Raw genomic sequence first — 18,449 nt, forward strand, 5'->3', positions numbered from 1 at the left:
TCTGCAATTTGTCATGCTTGGATTCAGCCGCACAGATGACTTGTCAAAGCGTCTGTATAAATTGAAAGAGCAGGGCCAGGACAAAGTAATGATCCATATGACTCAATGGATGGCTTTGCCTTTTGCAAGCAACAGAATAACAAAATTATAGTGCTACCCTTGCACAATGATAATCAGAAACACTACTTTCTGTGACCGTTTCACCCAAACCCAACCCACTTTTCTTTTTACAATATCATTCACATAATATGATGAATGCTGTACATTATAAACAGTCCTTTAATGTAGAAAAATAAAGCAAGCAGAGTGACACTGGATTGACTGAATCTCAACGTACAAACACAGTAAAAATACAAACCATTAACAAACTTAATTAGGATACTCTATACCCTCACCCCAACAGCAAACTGAAAACTCAAGAAGCTATGCTTTGTTATATGTTTGATGTGCATGAGATGAATCTGGGTATTCACATTGAAGATACATTCCAATTCGTTGATTTGTTTTTCATGGTTCCACCAGGATCAAAATATTTAGATTCCTGATACGTCCTCCTGAATACAAAACGACTAACAAACTAGGATTTTGGTACTGATTATTTCCACAAATAATGTTTTGTATTAAGATATTACAGGTTTGGAGTTGGCTGAACCATGCATTTATTTCACATTCAACTCAGGAATATTCTAGTGTCTAAAATTAATTATTATTCATAAAGTACAAAGAATAAAAATGTAGGAACAAATGCATTTACTGTACCGTGACATTACACATGACAATATCTAACAACAAGGAAAAAAGCTATTGTTGCATGATGGTGTTGCTGCCTAATATGGGGGGGGGGGGGTGCTCTGTGATGAAATACATTTATAGTTAGCATGTTACAACATTCGCTAGAGGGTTTTACAACCACTTAGGGATCTCAGTCCTCTGTACATACGAGTGGTGTGGCAGGCAGAATCACATTTATTTATTTGCCAATTACAGCTAAATGAAACCCAGAGCAATAATTTAACTAATATATATTGTGGGTCATAATAGCTTCCAACAGGCTGTTCACTCGCCTGTCTCAAAGTAAGAAATGTTCCTTTCCTTTCAAAACCTAAAGATGAGCAGAGCACCCTAACGCATTATGAGGAGTTTAAAAAAGGCCTTTTTCTTAAATAGCTGCCGACATTGTAATAGACCTGGTAAGCTAAAGGAATACAGTGAGGGAATTTGTTTTGTCCCACTCCTCTTTGCAGATCTTCTCCAAGTCATTAAGGTTTCGAGGCTGACATTTGGCAACTCGAACCTTCAGCTCCCTCCACAGATTTTCTATGGGATTAAGGTCTGGAGACTGGCTAGGCCACTCCAGGACCTTAATGTGCTTCTTCTTGAGCCACTCCTTTGTTGCCTTGGCCATGTGTTTTGGGTCATTTTCAATGCCCTGGCTGAGGGAAGGAGGTTCTCACCCAAGATTTGCCAGTACATGGCCCCGTCCATCGTCCCTTTGATGCGGTGAAGTTGTCCTGTCCCCTTAGCAGAAAAACACCCCCAAAGCATAATGTTTCCACCTCCATGTTTGACGGTGGGGATGGTGTTCTTGGGGTCATAGGCAGCATTCCTCCTCCTCCAAACACGGCGAGTTAAGTTGATGCCAAAGAGCTCCATTTTGGTCTCATCTGACCACAACACTTTCACCCAGTTCTCCTCTGAATCATTCAGATGTTCATTGGCAAACTTCAGACGGGCATGTATATGTGCTTTCTTGAGCAGAGGGACCTTGCGGGCGCTGCAGGATTTCAGTCCTTCACGGCGTAGTGTGTTACCAATTGTTTTCTTGGTGACTATGGTCCCAGCTGCCTTGAGATCATTGACAAGATCCTCCCGTGTAGTTCTGGGCTGATTCCTCACCGTTCTCATGATCATTGCAACTCCACGAGGTGAGATCTTGCATGGAGCCCCGGGCCGAGGGAGATTGACAGTTATTTTGTGTTTCTTCCATTTGCGAATAATCGTACCAACTGTTGTCACCTTCTCACCAAGCTGCTTGGCGATGGTCTTGTAGCCCATTCCAGCCTTGTGTAGGTCTACAATATTGTCCCTGACATCCTTGGAGAGCTCTTTGGTCTTGGCCATGGTGGAGAGTTTGGAATCTGATTGATTGATTGCTTCTGTGGACAGGTGTCTTTTATACAGGTAGCAAGCTGAGATTAGGAGCACTCCCTTTAAGAGTGTGCTCCTAATCTCAGCTCGTTACCTGTATAAAAGACACCTGGGAGCCAGAAATCTTTCTGATTGAGAGGGGGTCAAATACTTATTTCCCTTATTAAAATGAAAATAAATGTATAAGATTTTTGACATGCGTTTTTCTGGATTTTTGTTGTTGTTATTCTGTCTCTCACTGTTCAAATAAACCTACCATTAAAATTATAGACTGAACATTTCTTTGTCAGAGGGCAAACGTACAAAATCAGCAGGGGATCAAATACTTTTTTCCCTCACTGTATACATGTATATATATTTTAAATACGTTAATCTATATTGGTTTCATATTATGCATAACAATTTTCTTATCAAATCCATAGAAATATCATAGTAAAATCTACACATGCTGTAGGCTCCATGTACAGTAATAATATCAAAAGAAAAATAATCAATATGTAATACAATATGGTACTACTTTATCCTATCATAAACAGAATATAAAGTATCTCTGTCTGTGATGTTGGAAAATTTATCCCAAGTCCTACATAAACCTACTAACATATTGTTAATGTAATCATATATGTACTGTATGCATGTACAATAGTCAACACACTGTAAATATGTGTATGCATGTATGGCGGAGATTACAAATGTATCTATTCCAGCAAGATTTACTTGGGTGAATTTAATCTCAGATAATTGCATTAACCTATAGAGGGCTATGTGGTGTGTACTGACAACTTTTTCTTATATTCAGACATGAATGTGTTTCCTTTAGTAGTTATATGGGATCCATATTCCACCACCACCTAGCAACAGCCCAAATCTTTAGAGCATAACAAAAGTAGCTAAAATCTCAGATATCAAAATGTAACGAAAAAAAGAAAACACCCAAGACACTTGAAATGGAAGATTAATCCGAGTTGATCGGTTATACTGATTATGGAGGTTTAACCCAAGCACTGAGACCGAGAAAACAACATGATCTGATCTCATATGATCTACTGTGCAGGGCCCGTTTTCCCGATAGCGATGGAATTTAGGCTTACCAGTGTTTTAACGATGCATCTTTCCTACAAATTGCCGAAGATGGCATTTACCCGCTCTGCTGGTAAGTATTTTGCTCCGCTCTACACATACAGGGGTAATAAAGGCCTAGTGCACTAATTTGGTTTATTATATATTTTTTGTCATTTATCAAGGGGTGTTGCAGCACCCTCAGCACCCTTACTTCCTGCGGCTATGAATATTAGGCTGCAAATATTGAGGCGCCTTAGTCTAATGCTTACCCAATAACAAATGCACTAAATCACAGATTTGGCACATCATTGAGCACATGTTAGGCTACACATCATTAAATATATTGAGACAAATTACAGACAGTAGCCTACAAGTAGCAAAATATAACTCAATTGACTGAACATTAAATGTATTTCAATATGACTGAAATAGGCCTATATCCTACTGTTTATATTTTAATGCAGTCATCTCGGTTTTCATTTGAAGGATATTTTTATAAATTGTTTGTTTGTATCAATTACAAAGACATTGGCAACTTTGTATTTGTAGTCAACTTTGTTCTGAAGTTATCGGCGGTCACAGACAGACGGCTAAACCATGTGATGTTTAGCGGAGATCTTCTGTATATAAAGGAGGACAAAAAAGCATCTAACGACGCACTGCTGTTCTACGAGTGGTCTGAGGCATGCTTTAGATAAGAGCGCTTTCAAGTGCAACGTTAATAACGATGGTTTTGGGAAACAGCTCGGAGATTTAACAATGCTCCTACGAAGGTTCTAACGATGAACTTAGCCTTAAGATGCTTTTGGGAAACCGGGCCCAGAGCAATCTAATATGTCTTAACTGACTCCAATGCCAGGGTTCTGGAGGCTACCTTGACTTCCTTGTCTTGACTTCCTCTTGGACATTCAGACACTAACCCTCTTGTTAGATTGGCTAACCATTGTTAGTGAAGACTTAAGAGGCTTCGGGTTATAAAAAAATTACTGTAACGATGTTGGACGTCTGTGACTTCCCAGTAAACAAACCCCAAACAAGACAATTGAATAGTGTAAAAGAGTTAGTGTTATGTTTCACCACATTATCCCTGGAACCACAACTGACGAATGAATCCTCATCCTTTCAGTTCTGCGGTGGGATAATATTGAGAGAAGTTGGGAGAGGAGAAGAAAGATGAAAAGGTGGATAACAAGTGAGCGGGAGAAGAAGGAGTGGAAGCAAGAGGATGTGAGAGAGAAGACAGGGTGAAAATGGATTGGTGGATGGGAGATTGGGGGACGTATGGGCTGGAGTGGTCGTGTTTACTACAAAACTACAATTCCCACAAAGCACTGTCCATCACTAATCTCCTGTCCATCAATCCATTTTCATTCTGTCTTCTCTCTCACATCCTCTTGCTTCAGATGTCATGGGTCATACACGTAGGCCATTGCTTGGCAGAGTCTCTGTACAAGTCTGTAGGCAGTCTGATGCCCGCTGAATAGGACAGTTGGACTATTATGGGGTATTTTGGAGCTACTCAGATTTATGGCAGTACAGGTCTTTAAGTGCTTTCAGTTCCTCTATGAGGGTTTTGTTTTGGTTCTCCAGCACGGCCACGCGGTTTTCCAGACACTTGACATACTCCTTCTTCTTCCTGCGACACTCGCGGGCCGCCTCTCTGTGACACAACAAGGACCAAGACACAGTCAGGGAAACCTCTGGCTATTGGCTCAGCTAGCTTGGGATGGTACACATCATCTTCTCTAGAGCAGCTTCTAGTTTTGTGCCAACATCTATCAAACTGCTCAACTCTTGAAGTTTTTCTTTATTTGTAAATATGTGTATACAGTATCTCACAAAAGTGAGTACACCCCTCACATTTTTGTAAATATTTGACTATATATCTTTTCATGTGACAACACTGAAGAAATGACACGTTGCTACAATGTAAAGTAGTGAGTGTACAGCTTGTATAACAGTGTAAATTGTGGCGGCAGGTAGCTTAGTGGTTAAGAGCGTTGTGCCAATAACCGAAAGGTTGCTGGTTCTAATCCCCGAGCCAACTAGGTGAAAAATCTGTCGATGTGCTCTTGAGCAAGGCACTTAAGCCTAATTGCTCCTGTAAGTCGCTCTGGATAAGAGCGTCTGCTAAATGACAAAAAAAAAAAATATATAGATATATATTATTATTTTTTGCTGTCCCCTCAAAATAACTCAACACACAGACATTAATGTCTAAACCGCTGGCAACAAAAGTGAGTACGCCCCTAAGTGAAAATGTCCAAATTGGGCCCATGTAGCCATTTTCCCTCCCCGGTGTCATGTGACTCGTTAGTGTTACAAGGTCTCAGGTGTGAATGGGGAGCAGGTGTGTTAAATTTGGTGTCATCGCTCTCACACTCCCTCATTCTGGTCACTGGAAGTTCAACATGGCACCTCATGGCAAAGAACTCTCTGAGGATCTGAAAAAAAGAATTGCTGCTCTACATAAAGATGGCCTGGGCTATAAGAAGATTGCCAAGACCCTGAAACTGAGCTGCAGCACGGTGGCCAAGACCATACAGCGGTTTAACTCAGAACAGGCCTCGCCATGGTCGACCAAAGAAGTTGAGTGCACGTGCTCAGCGTCATATCCAGAGGTTGTCTTTGGGAAATAGACGTATGAGTGCTGCCAGCATTGCTGCAGAGGTTGAAGGGGTGGGGGGGTCAGCCTGTCAGTGCTCAGACCATACGCCGCACACTGCATCAAATTGGTCTACATGGCTGTCGTCCCAGAAGGAAGCCTCTTCTAAAGATGATGCACAAGAAAGCCCGCAAACAGTTTGCTGAAGACAAGCAGACTAAGGATATGGATTACTGGAACCATGTCCTGTGGTCTGATGAGACCAAGATAAACGTATTTGGTTCAGATGGTGTCAAGCGTGTGTGGCGGCAACCAGGTGAGGAGTACAAAGACAAGTGTGTCTTTCCTACAGTCAAGCATGGTGGTGGGAGTGTCATGGTCTGGGGCTGCATGAGTGCTGCCGGCACTGGGGAGCTACAGTTCATTGAGGGAACCATGAATGCCAACATGTACTGTGACATACTGAAGCACAGCATGATCCCCTCCCTTCGGAGACTGGGCCGCAGGGCAGTATTCCAACATGATAACGACCCCAAACACACCTCCAAGACGACCACTGCCTTGCTAAAGAAGCTGAGGGTAAAGGTGATGGACTGGCCAAGCATGTCTCCAGACCTAAACCCTATTGAGCATCTGTGGGGCATCCTCAAACGGAAGGTGGAGGAGTGCAAGGTCTCTAACATCCACCAGCTCTGAGGAGTGGAAGAGGACTCCAGTGGCAACCTGTGAAGCTCTGGTGAACTCCATGCCCAAGAGGGTTAAGGCAGTGCTGGAAAATTATGGTGGCCACACAAAATATTGACACTTTGGGCCCAATTTGGACATTTTCACTTAGGGGTGTGCTCACTTTTGTTGCCAGCGGTTTAGACATTAATGGCTGTGTGTTGAGTTATTTTGAGGGGACAGCAAATTTTCACTGTTATACAAGCTGTACACTCACTACTTTACATTGTGGCAAAGTGTAATTTCTTCAGTTTTGTCACATGAAAAGATATACTCAAATATTTACAAGAATGTGAGGGGTGTACTCACTTTTGTGAGATACTGTATATAGCCTGTGATTGCATAGAATGCTTCCAATCCTTTATACTGTACATGTTTTGAGTTCTATGTTGTGTCTTATCACTACACAAAGTAATTGGAATTGATGATCTTGGTTACACTTTACTTAATGCAAACAGATATAATGCTTTACTACTTGTAGCATGTATGAGCCCTAAAATGGCTTATTATAAGGCTTACAGGTCTTCACAGTAGACCATAACCAAAGGGAACCTCACTCTGTCCTTACCTGTTCTTCATGAGTCTAACCTCTCTCTTGCGGGTGACTTCTACCTCTGGGCCCCCCTGGCCAGACAGGGCAGGGGAGGAGGCCATGACCACCCCAGGGGCAATGGTGCTAGTGGGGGCCGTGCGTATCTGGTAGGCCTGCACATCTCCTGACGCAGCTGAGGAACAATGGAAACGATCCAAGTGGTCAAATATGGAGCCATGTGGAATATTATATTGACTGTGTGTTTGAGATATACTACATTTCAGTTATACTGTGCACAAACACTGATATGCAAATGAAGATTAGCAATTATGTGCCTCTCCCTGCTCAAACTGATCCCCTCAAACACACCGATTGACAGTGTGTGTGTTTATCCATATCAAGAGGTAAGGCACTACCACTCACCTTGCACTACCACCTGGTTGCTGGGCACCAGGATCTGCTGGCCGTCCGAGGTCTGAGCGTACTGCAGGATGGTGGTGCCCTGCTGGGTGGCTGCAGCATTGGTCATAGTCAGGGTCTGCAGTCCCTGGATCCCGTCTGTTCCGTTATTGGCCAGCTGGATCGCACCGCCCTGGGTGATGGCGACTGGGAGAGGAGAGGGAAGGGGAGGGAAGGAGAGAGAGAAAGAGAGAGAGAGAGAGAGAGAGAGAGAGACAAGGAGGCAAATAGAGAGAGGCAGAAACAACAGAGAAAGAGGGCAGACAAAGAGAGAGTGAGAGAGAAGGAAAAGAATAAGGTTGTAACATTAGCAACTAAACATCTTGCTTAAAATACCCTCTTAAATTACCTCTGTCAGTGACTGAGAAAATAACTTTTGCTGCTCCGATGACCATGACATTGTTGAGTAAAAGAACAAAGGGTCAAACGTGACGTACTGTACTGGCCACTGCTGGTCTGGTAGATGGGGCATGATGTGGGCATGGTAACCGTGGTGATGGCGGGCGCTGTGTCCTCCTCCGACTTCTCTTCCTCGATCCTGGGAACCCCTGGGGTGTCACCTGACGACAGGTCATTCAGGATCTTCCTGTTAGGGTTAGAGGTCAGAGGGCAGGACGTCAGATCAACACCAAGACACACCTACAGTACTCACAGTACTGCATTATCACACACACGTATGGACACGACACACACACACCAAAGTGTACCTATATGAGGGGCGTCGTGAGAGGATCTCTCTGCGTTTCTGAGAGTCAGTCACACTGTCCACTGACTCCTGGGAGTCTTCACTCTCTGCTAGGGTGGAGATCTGGAAAAGTTCCATCAGGTGTGTTAGTGCTGGGCAAGAACAAATACTTGCATACACTGTATTTCTTCAACACCAGGATTGGTGATCATATTTGGTCTATTATGACCAGGTCTTGTTGCGGTCACAGTGAATTATTCTAATGCTAAGTTGTTGTAGCTAAGCTAAGGTTTTAGCTAAGGTATTTATAAATAAAGGTTAGATCAAAAGGTCTACTCACCTGAACAGTCTGGACCTGTGGTGACTGTATGACAGAGGGCTGAGCGGCCTGGATGACCCCGTGAACCTGGACCGTCTGACCGTTGGGCAGCTGCACCAGGGTGACCGTAGGACCGCTGGACGTGGCGTGACCTGCTGCCATGGAAACCTGCAAAGCATAAACATAATCCTGCTGTCCAGGGGGGACACACACACACCTATAACTAGAACCCCCAAGTTTCTCCTGTTCTGGAAAAACTTGGGGTTTTCTGGGCCCTACTACTTACGTTTATAAAATAGCTGTTTTCTACATTATTTTGTCTCTGTATGTGTACGTATTTACTGCATTTGTGTGGGTATGAGAATGAAACGGTAGTGTGAATGATGTCAATATGTACAGTATATTCTGTGACATCCTACGGTCTCCTGCTTGCATCAGCCTGGTCTGCTGTAGCTGAACATGGGGGGATAGATGACTATTTCCATGTCTTCCTATTTCTAGTACTACAGGGTCATGCTGACTACCGTCTCTCAGTGAGTCATACTGTAGATCTCTGCTGGGTGTGTGAAGTGTCAGCACAATCCTTTTCAGACAGTGAGTCTTCACAACCCTGTGAGGGACTGTGTCCAGTCATAGATGAGTCATATTGGCTGTCTTACAGCCAGTGGGGTAGTGACTGGTAGATGTAATGTGTGAGTGTGTTGTAATACTGTGTGTGGTAGGAAGGCAGAGTAGGCTTACCTGTGAGTGGTAGTAGTAATGTGGTACTGTACTAGTATGTAGTAGTGAGATGGGCCGGCTACTTACCTGTGCCAGCGTTGCTATCTGTGCCTGGGAGATCTGTTGGCTGTCTGTCTCTGACACTGCTGTGTCTCCTCCCTGATGAACCTCTGCTCCCGACTCCATGGTCATCGACTTAGCTGTAGGGGAAAGGGGAGAGGACGACATTAGGGTTAGAGAGGACTTAGATTGGACTTTCTGATACATTTTATGGATGTCTTGTTATGATCATCAAGGAGAAAATCTCCGTAATGCTGTTGATCATTTCAGCTGGTTTGACCTGTTTTTTGTTGAGAGATATGGTAGTATTGTGCTTAGTAGTACTTTCTACTTGTACTTATTTTGAAGGATTCAATTTGTAAGTTGCTCTGGATAAGAGCGTCTGCTAAATGACGAAAATGTAAATGTGAATGATTCAACACAACAGATAGTTACCTGGCGCTAACTGGTATTTGCTATTATCATGTTAATTACCATGTAATAGCAGATTGTGAGCAATACATGTAATTAATCTACCTTCACAGCTCATTGAAAGGTAATCAGTGGAAAGTCTGTCTCTAGAATCAACCCACTCCGTGTCTGTTAGCTAAGTGTTTGTTTCTGCAAACTGACCACAGCCGTCCTTCCTTTTATGAATTGAGTAGCTAATAACTGAAACAGATGTGGATTATATGACTGCTTGTAACTGACCCAGTTTTATATGTCTTGTGTCACTTAAATGTGACTGGCAACATGATAGCTTGTACCTTCTCAGAAGTCAAGCAGGGCAAAGCCGCTTCTCACGGATGTGACTGAAAGGTCCAGTTTAAGTTGATAAGTTCTCAGGGCTATTCCTAAGCTTTATCATACACTTCTAAAAGTACATAAGAGCGTTGGGGCTACCCTTTGACAATGTGATGTCATTTTTGGGCTGGGAATATTTTAGCAATGTCCTGAGAAAGCTGATGGCATTATTATAAAGAACAAATGATTCCGTTCTGGCTGAGGAATACCTCGGAGACTGGCATACAGGAGTAAGGAAGCGACCCATTTCTAGGTTATGAACACACACACACACACACACACACACACACACACACACATTTACAAGCATTTCGCTACACCCGCAATAACATCTGCTAAATATGTGTATGCGACCAATAACATTTGTTTTGACACACACACACACACCCCTATCCCCAGGAGAGGTCATTCATCTCATTGTGTAGGAATGCGTCACTTTCCTCCCTGCGGCTAGTGGGCCTAGCAGCTAGCGTGTGTTTGGTTGGGCAGCTGACATTTCCCTCCGGTCCTCTAGGACACCTTGTTCAGCAGAAGGCCTGTACATCCACCTAATGGCTGCCAAACATACCATGGCTGCACCTGAAATGGCATCCTATACCCTATATCAGGAGTCCCCAATAACATTCAGCCGTGGGCCGATTTTTCCTTGAGCAGATGGTCGGAGGGCCGGAACATAGTTATAAATAATTTGTACACTGCAAACTGACCCCAAGAATCTCAAACAGATATAGTATTTGACAAAAACAGAATAATTTCAAAACGTAATTACATTGGGATATGATCACATATGCCTTTCTATTTATGCGTGGGAATATTTCCTGGTGATTTTACAGTATTTTATGTCCAACAAAAACATATTTAAAAACGAATCATTTTTGCTCAGAAAACTTGGGGGGGGCAAATAAAATAATTTGGCCCGCGAGTTGCCTATTGACCAGAGGCCCATAGAGCGCTCGCCAAAAGTAGTGCACTATTTACGGGATAGTGTGCTGACTTCTGGTCAAAAGTAATGCACTATAAAGGGGATAGGGTGCCATTTTGTACTCTTCCCATTTTCTTCCTTCTCTAGACCTTTAGGCTTAAATATTCTCTGATAGCTGCTGCTAAATTCCACAGAGTCCGACCGACTCAGACTTGGCAGGCATGCGCACAGCCAGAAACCCAATACCAACATTGGGTTGCCAGAGAATATTTCACCTAACAGGGATAGCTAGGACAGGACACACACACACAGGACAGGGCTCTCAGGCAGTCTGTGGCCACAGCCACATATGTGTTATGACGTTGTGGAGGGGAGGGAGGGCCAGCAGCCACAAGCCCTCCCTCAGTGGAAAAGCAGGCTCATGAAAGAGGTGCCTGGTGCAGGCACAGGGAGAGAAACAGCTTCATTCTCCCCTGCTAGTCAACTCATTTTTTTATCTTTCCCTTTTCAGAACCATAGCGAAAGAGCACAGCAGAATAACATTTGTGGAATAAAGCTATCAACCATGAGTGTAGCCTATATGTTTTGCCAATAATATTTTGGCAATGTGTGTTTTTTTATTTATTTTGTACTAAATAGCAATGCAACAGTACAAGTGCGTGGAATTATCAATCACCATTAAAGTCCCATTCAGATAGAAGGCAGACATGAAAGCAAAGTGAGCTCACACACTGCCTCACAGTCGGTCACAGTGCTTAACGTCTCTCCGTGGTTTGATTGGTCTTACAGATTTTACCCTCTTCAAAAGTAATTGGGTGTGTTCGAGCGGTAAGCCTAACGAAGCCGACTGTAGACGAAAGTCAGCGAGTGAAGTCGGGGGACGTGCAACTGCTACAGCCGAAAGTCGGACACTGATGTGGTTTTCCAACAGCAAGGCTCAGTGCAACATGGTAGTGTTGCCATTGTTTATTTTAAAAAAAAATCTCTAATTCCCATATCACACATTTACAAACTGTAAATATACAGTACCAGTCAAAAGTTTGAACACACCGACTCATTTAAGGGTTTTTATTTATTTTTTACTGTTTTATACATTCTACAATAATAGTGAAGACATTGAAATTATGAAATAACACATATGGAATCATGTAGTAACCCAAAAAGTGTTAAACAAATCAAAATATATTTTATATTTGAGATTCTTCAAAGTAGCCACCCTTTGCCTTGATGACAGCTTTGCACAATCTTGGCATTCTCGCAACCAGCTTCACGAGGTAGTCACATGGAATGCATTTCAATTAACAGGTGTGCCTTGTTAAAAGTTAATTTGTGGAATTTCTTTCCTTCTTAATGCGTTTGAGCCAATCAGTTGTGTTGTGACAAGGTAGGGGTGGTATACAAAAGATAACCCTATTTGGTAAAAGACCAAGTCCATATTATGGCAAGAACAGCTCATATAAGCAAAGAGAAATGACAGTCCATCATTACTTTAAGACATGAAGGTCAGTCAATCCGGAAAATGTCAAGAACTTTTAACGTTTCTTCAAGTGCAGTCGCAAAAACCATCACGCGCTATGATTAAACTGGCTCTCATGAGGACCGCCACAGGAAAGGAAGACCCAGAGTTACCTCTGCTGCATTCTGCAGCGATACGCCATCCCATCTGGTTTGCGCTTAGTGGGACTATCATTTGTTTTTCAGCAGGACAATGACCCAACACACCTCCAGGCTGTGTAAGGGCTATTTTACCAAGAAGGAGAGTGATGGAGTGCTGCATCAGATCACCCGACCTCAACCTAATTGAGATGGTTTGGGATGAGTTGGACCGCAGAGTGAAGGAAAAGCAGCCAACAAGTGCTCAGCATATGTGGGAACACCTTCAAGACTGTTGGAAAAGCATTTCAGGTGAAGTTGGTTGAGAGAATGCCAAGTGTGTGCAAAGCTGTCATCAAGGCAAAGGGTGGCTACTTTGAAGAATCTAAAATCTATTTTGATTTGTTTAACACTTTTTTGGTTACTACATGAATCCATATGTGTTATTTCATAGTTTTGATGTCTTCACTATTATTCTACAAAGTAGAAAATAGTAAAAAATAGAGAAAAACCCTTGAATGAGTAGGTGTGTCCAAACTTTTGACTGGTACTGTATGTGTTTACATTATATTATCAATTGGTGAGAGAGAACCTCAAATATTACATTCAATTGTACATATAGACTTTATACATGAATCACTGCAAAGATGGTTCTGGTTTCAGTTACATCTTTGGTCACGTTCGCTTGGGTCAAACAAAAACACCCTAATGATTGGTTGACAATAGAGCTTTCCACAATGCAGGTGATGGCTGCAGGATGAAGTTGGTGAAGAGCAACTGCAGAAATCTGCAGTCAAAACTTCATGACCTTTGAGCACATGGTTTTTGTAGTTCATGCAGCCGCAAGTCGGCCCATTTGTATCCCCGTAATGCAACACACTTTGGAAGGCGGTGACCATCTGACAAAAGTGATCCGCTCGAATGCGCCCAGTGTCAGCATAGTTGCTATTGTTTATAAAAGTGTTTCTGTATAAATGTCTAAATTATATTTTCCATACCCTCATATCACACACTCACAAATTGAAAACATAAAGTGTGTACAATTAATTGGTTAGAGAGAGGTCTCCAATATCACATTCATTTGTATCCCGTCGCTTTAGAATCATGGCAAAGTTGGTTCCTGTTCCATTCACCTCTTTGGCCATGTTCACTTGGGTCAAACAAAAACACCCTAATGACTGCTTGACAAATAGTGCCTCCTACAATGCAGGTGATGGCTGCATTGTGCAGTTGGTGAGAAGCAACTGCAGCCACTTCATAAAAAACTGCATGACCTTTGATCACATGATTTTTGACAAGTTCATGTAGTCAACATGTAGCAGCAAGTCAGACAATTTTTATAACCATAATGCAACACACGTTGAAAGACTTGACAAAAGTGATCTGCTCAAACACGTCCATTCAGTAGATCTGCTCCTTGACAAGACAGAGCCACATGGAGAGCAGCGACACCCCCTTTGTGCCATACCATACATAAATAGCTTACCATTGGTTTTACATTTAGTTCACGATCATTTCTGTGAACTTTTGAGAGCGATATGAAACATTATATCATGCCGTATAATAAATGAATATCCAAAATAGGCTTACCAAAAACTCATAGTGGCCTTATATGTTTGAGAATGTTTTGACTAGACTACACTTACATTACTTTATTTTGGCAAAAGAAACGACTAGAAGCAAATAGACAAGCATTACATGATGGGCCATATTATTGTAGGGACCCAGACATATGGATACATCATCCAAATTAGGGCACGTGTCTAGGCTGATGGTTTCTTATTTTAGAATAGGACTGCAAAGTAACAACCCTTCTCCCAAAGAGTTGGTTTGACTAGTGGACTAGGCCTACCCCTATAAATAAAATCGACATTTCTCATAATTTCTTATTCTGGTTTATGAAAACTAATACATCATTTTGCACTTTAAGAAATGAAGTTCAATAATACCCAACACATTTTCCGTACGAAACATTATTTAGCAGTTGAGTTTGGTTTATAGAGCCATTTTTTAGGCTACATAAAATCTAAGACGGCTCCCTTTGCATTTCTACTCTACAAGCGAGGGCTAGGCTGCTGCGCAAGAAGACCACAGCGCGCAAGTACCCTTCAATAGGCTATAGAAAGCAGAAAGCCTATGATTTGATCACAGGGCGCATTTGCTTGTAAAGTCTCATCACAGACTATGCTATCCAAACAAGCAACGTTCCACTCGATCCTGGCTGGCGGGCTAGCATACTCCTCATTCCCTGGCTTTTTCTACTAGCCGCAGCAGCCTCCCCTCCCTCCATGCCTGCATGACTGCCTGTAACAAGCCCGCCGCCATGATCTCTTTGTTCCTCCGGGATGAACCCGACCAGAATACAGTTTATGCGGGACGCGCCTTGTCTCTCTTCCCCTAGACACTAGTCTTCTCTTACCGATACAGACTCCCTCCGTCACTCCCGGGCCCTCGGAGCTCCACTTTTATTCAGGCCGACACGTAAGAGACCGCGTCAGGCTACACCTCCGTCGCGTCACGGAGAACAACAACACGGAGAACGAGAGGGACGAAAATCAAATCGTCAGCGGCACCATCGAGAACGACCGAATGATGGGCGGAACAAGCCGAACAACTGACGGAATAGACCGAAGTTATCTCGAAAAATCGGCGGAAAGGAACGAACATTTATGCGCGATACAAGCGGTCATATTTATGTTACAAAGAGGCAGCGTATTTTGATACATTTAGCGAAGTTACTTTGTAGCGACTAGCTGGTACGTGCCAACAAAGTGAAGGGTAATGTTACAATGTCGCTACCTGTGCTGTGTGTGTCCCAAGCTTATTATAGTAAACTAAAACTAATTATGAAGAAACAATTTAGTAAACTGAAATCAAATAATTAACACACCTATTTGAAAAACGAAAACTATACTAAAATGATTATACTGTATTTGACTCCAAAACTAACTAAAATAAAATAAAAACTATCATTAATTATTTTCAGTTTCAGTTTTTTTTCTCAACATTTGGGGCAAAAATCGAATGGGGTTTTCAATGGGGGTTTTCAAGCTTTTTTCCTAAAGGGTTTTTAAGCTTCTGAATCTGGTGGGTCACATTGAGATTTACTTGAATTCAAAGGTAGATTCAGCAAGATTGTGTTTCCACAAGCAGAGAGGCAGATATTGGTTGTATTCCCCTGCTCAGATGTTGCATGCATCATCTGTTGGCACCAGATTTCTATAAAATGTTGGTCATGTTCCTCTGCTCAGAAGTTGCGAACGCATACCAGATCTTACAACGCCTGGATAGGTATTTTGTGCATCAGCTAACCACATCATATGGTATAGCAGTCTTGTGCCCGACTGCACAGTCAATGACTTGGCATGCACCCATTGGTTGATGCATGCAACTTCTGAGCAGGGGAACGTGACCATGATGTGGTTAGCTAATACCTAAAATACCTATCCAGGTGTTGTAAGATCTGGCAGGCGTCAGCAACGTCTGAGCAGAGGACCTGCCCATTGAGATGAGCGCAATGCAAGACTTTTCTCTCACACAGTCACACAGAGTATCTGCACATGTGCACAGGCATGCTTTGGGCGCGTTTGAGTGGTAAGCCGAAAGTAGCCAACTGTAGACAGAAGTCGATGAGCAAAGTCGGGGGAGGTACATATGCACCGACAGCAAGTTGGACAACTTTTGCTGTTTCTTTTAACTATGAAGTTGTTAATGTTCTTAGCTTTATCCTTTGAAAATATACATGCGCATCTTCAATATGTACCCATTGTTCCTCTTTAGTGCATTTAACTATATGTCGCAAGTAAAAGCCTTGGGTAGCCAGTTGATACAATTCCAAGTCTGGAAGGTTAAAACCACCCTCCTTTTTATTCTATTAATTTTATTTGCTCATATAAAGTCTGTTATGAGCAAGTATACTTTTTTATATAATGTCTTCCATGGGGTAATTGGTATTAGCGAAAATAAATAAAAAACAAACTTAGGTAGCCATGCCATTCTAAAGAGGTTTATTTTACCTGTAAGATTTATGGGAAGATTATTTCATTTAATTAGATCTGCTTTTTTTGTTGTCACTTATTAAGCATCTTAAGTATTTAATATTTTTTGTGGTGCACTTAAAGGATTGCTGTAGATCATGAGTTATTATTTTTCCTGTTGCCATTATTTCGTTTTTTTCATGTTAATTTAATATCCTGAGATTTTTTAGAATTCTGAAAATATTTTTAGCAAAGGGGGCATTGAGTTTTCACTATTGGTCAGGTATATCAGGAGATCATCTGCAAATAAGTTTAGTTTATATTCATGTTTACCAATACTGATTGATACCTGTTACGTTTGGCTCCTGTCTAATTATTTCTGCAAGCGGTTCAATTGCCAGTGCAAACAGGAGGGGGGAGAGGGGACATCCCTGTCTTCTGCTCTGTTCTAAAGCAATTTCATCAGGTAATGTATTATTTGTGTTTATTTTTGCTTTAGGACATTTATACAATATTTGTATTACAGTGGGGAAAAAAGTATTTAGTCAGCCACCAATTGTGCATGTTCTCCCACTTAAAAAGATGAGAGAGGCCTGTAATTTTCATCATAGGTACACGTCAACTATGACAGACAAAATTAGAAAAAAAAATCCAGAAAATCACATTGTAGGATTTTTTATGAATTTATTTGCAAATTATGGTGGAAAATAAGTATTTGGTCAATAACAAAAGTTTCTCAATAATTTGTTATATACCCTTTGTTGGCAATGACACAGGTCAAACGTTTTCTGTACTGTTGCTGGTATTTTGGCCCATTCCTCCATGCAGATCTCCTCTAGAGCAGTGATGTTTTGGGGCTGTCGCTGGGCAACACAGACTTTCAACTCCCTCCAAAGATTTTCTATGGGGTTGAGATCTGGAGACTGGCTAGGCCACTCCAGGACCTAGAAATGCTTCTTACGAAGCCACTCCTTCGTTGCCCGGGCGGTGTGTTTGGGATCATTGTCATGCTGAAAGACCGAGCCACGTTTCATCTTCAATGCCCTTGCTGATGGAAGGAGGTTTTCACTCAAAATCTCACGATACATGGCCCCATTCATTCTTTCCTTTACACGGATCAGTCGTCCTGGTCCCTTTGCAGAAAAACAGCCCCAAAGCATGATGTTTCCACCCCCATGCTTCACAGTAGGTATGGTGTTCTTTGGATGCAACTCAGCATTCTTTGTCCTCCAAACACGACGAGTTGAGTTTTTACCAAAAAGTTATATTTGGGTTTCATCTGACCATATGACATTCTCCCAATCCTCTTCTGGATCATCCAAATGCACTCTAGCAAACTTCAGACGGGCCTGGACATGTACTGGCTTAAGCAGGGGGACACATCTTGCACTGCAGGATTTGAGTCCCTGGCGGCATAGTGTGTTACTGATGGTAGGCTTTGTTACTTTGGTCCCAGCTCTCTGCAGGTCATTCACTAGGTCCCCCCGTGTGGTACTGGGATTTTTGCTCACCGTTCTTGTGATCATTTTGACCCCACGGGGTGAGATCTTGCGTGGAGCCCCAGATCGAGGGAGATTATCAGTGGTCTTGTATGTCTTCCATTTCCTAATAATTGCTCCCACAGTTGATTTCTTCAAACCAAGCTGCTTACCTATTGCAGATTCAGTCTTCCCAGCCTGGTGCAGGTCTACAATTTTTATTTCTGGTGTCCTTTGACAGCTCTTTGGTCTTGGCCATAATGGAGTTTGGAGTGTGACTGTTTGAGGTTGTGGACAGGTGTCTTTTATACTGATAACAAGTTCCAACAGGTGCCATTAATACAGGTAACGAGTGGAGGACAGAGGAGCCTCTTAAAGAAGAA

General features: G+C 42.4%; 1 protein-coding gene across 3 annotated transcripts; it reads right to left on the reverse strand.

The window, feature by feature from the left end:
• Nucleotides 1-3,959: 3,959 nt before the first annotated feature.
• Nucleotides 3,960-15,210, reverse strand: creb1b (cAMP responsive element binding protein 1b). Of its 3 annotated transcripts, none has more exons than XM_041844820.2 (8): nt 15,031-15,210; nt 9,341-9,453; nt 8,555-8,701; nt 8,237-8,337; nt 7,967-8,115; nt 7,494-7,676; nt 7,107-7,263; nt 3,960-4,870 (listed from the first exon to the last, which is right to left on the reverse strand). In XM_041844820.2, the coding sequence occupies exons 2-8, from the start codon at nt 9,443-9,445 to the stop codon at nt 4,726-4,728; spliced, it is 987 nt and encodes a 328-aa protein (XP_041700754.1). In that variant the 5' UTR covers nt 9,446-9,453; nt 15,031-15,210; the 3' UTR covers nt 3,960-4,725. The 3 variants fall into 3 exon arrangements, with proteins under 3 accessions (XP_041700754.1, XP_041700753.1, XP_041700752.1); XM_041844819.2 differs by having other exon boundaries at nt 8,555-8,722; XM_041844818.2 differs by having other exon boundaries at nt 8,555-8,725.
• Between the last annotated feature and the right edge of the window lie 3,239 nt (nt 15,211-18,449).

This window comes from Coregonus clupeaformis, chromosome 23 (genome assembly GCF_020615455.1).
Source record: "Coregonus clupeaformis isolate EN_2021a chromosome 23, ASM2061545v1, whole genome shotgun sequence".
In the NCBI taxonomy this organism is placed as follows: Eukaryota; Metazoa; Chordata; class Actinopteri; order Salmoniformes; family Salmonidae; genus Coregonus; species Coregonus clupeaformis.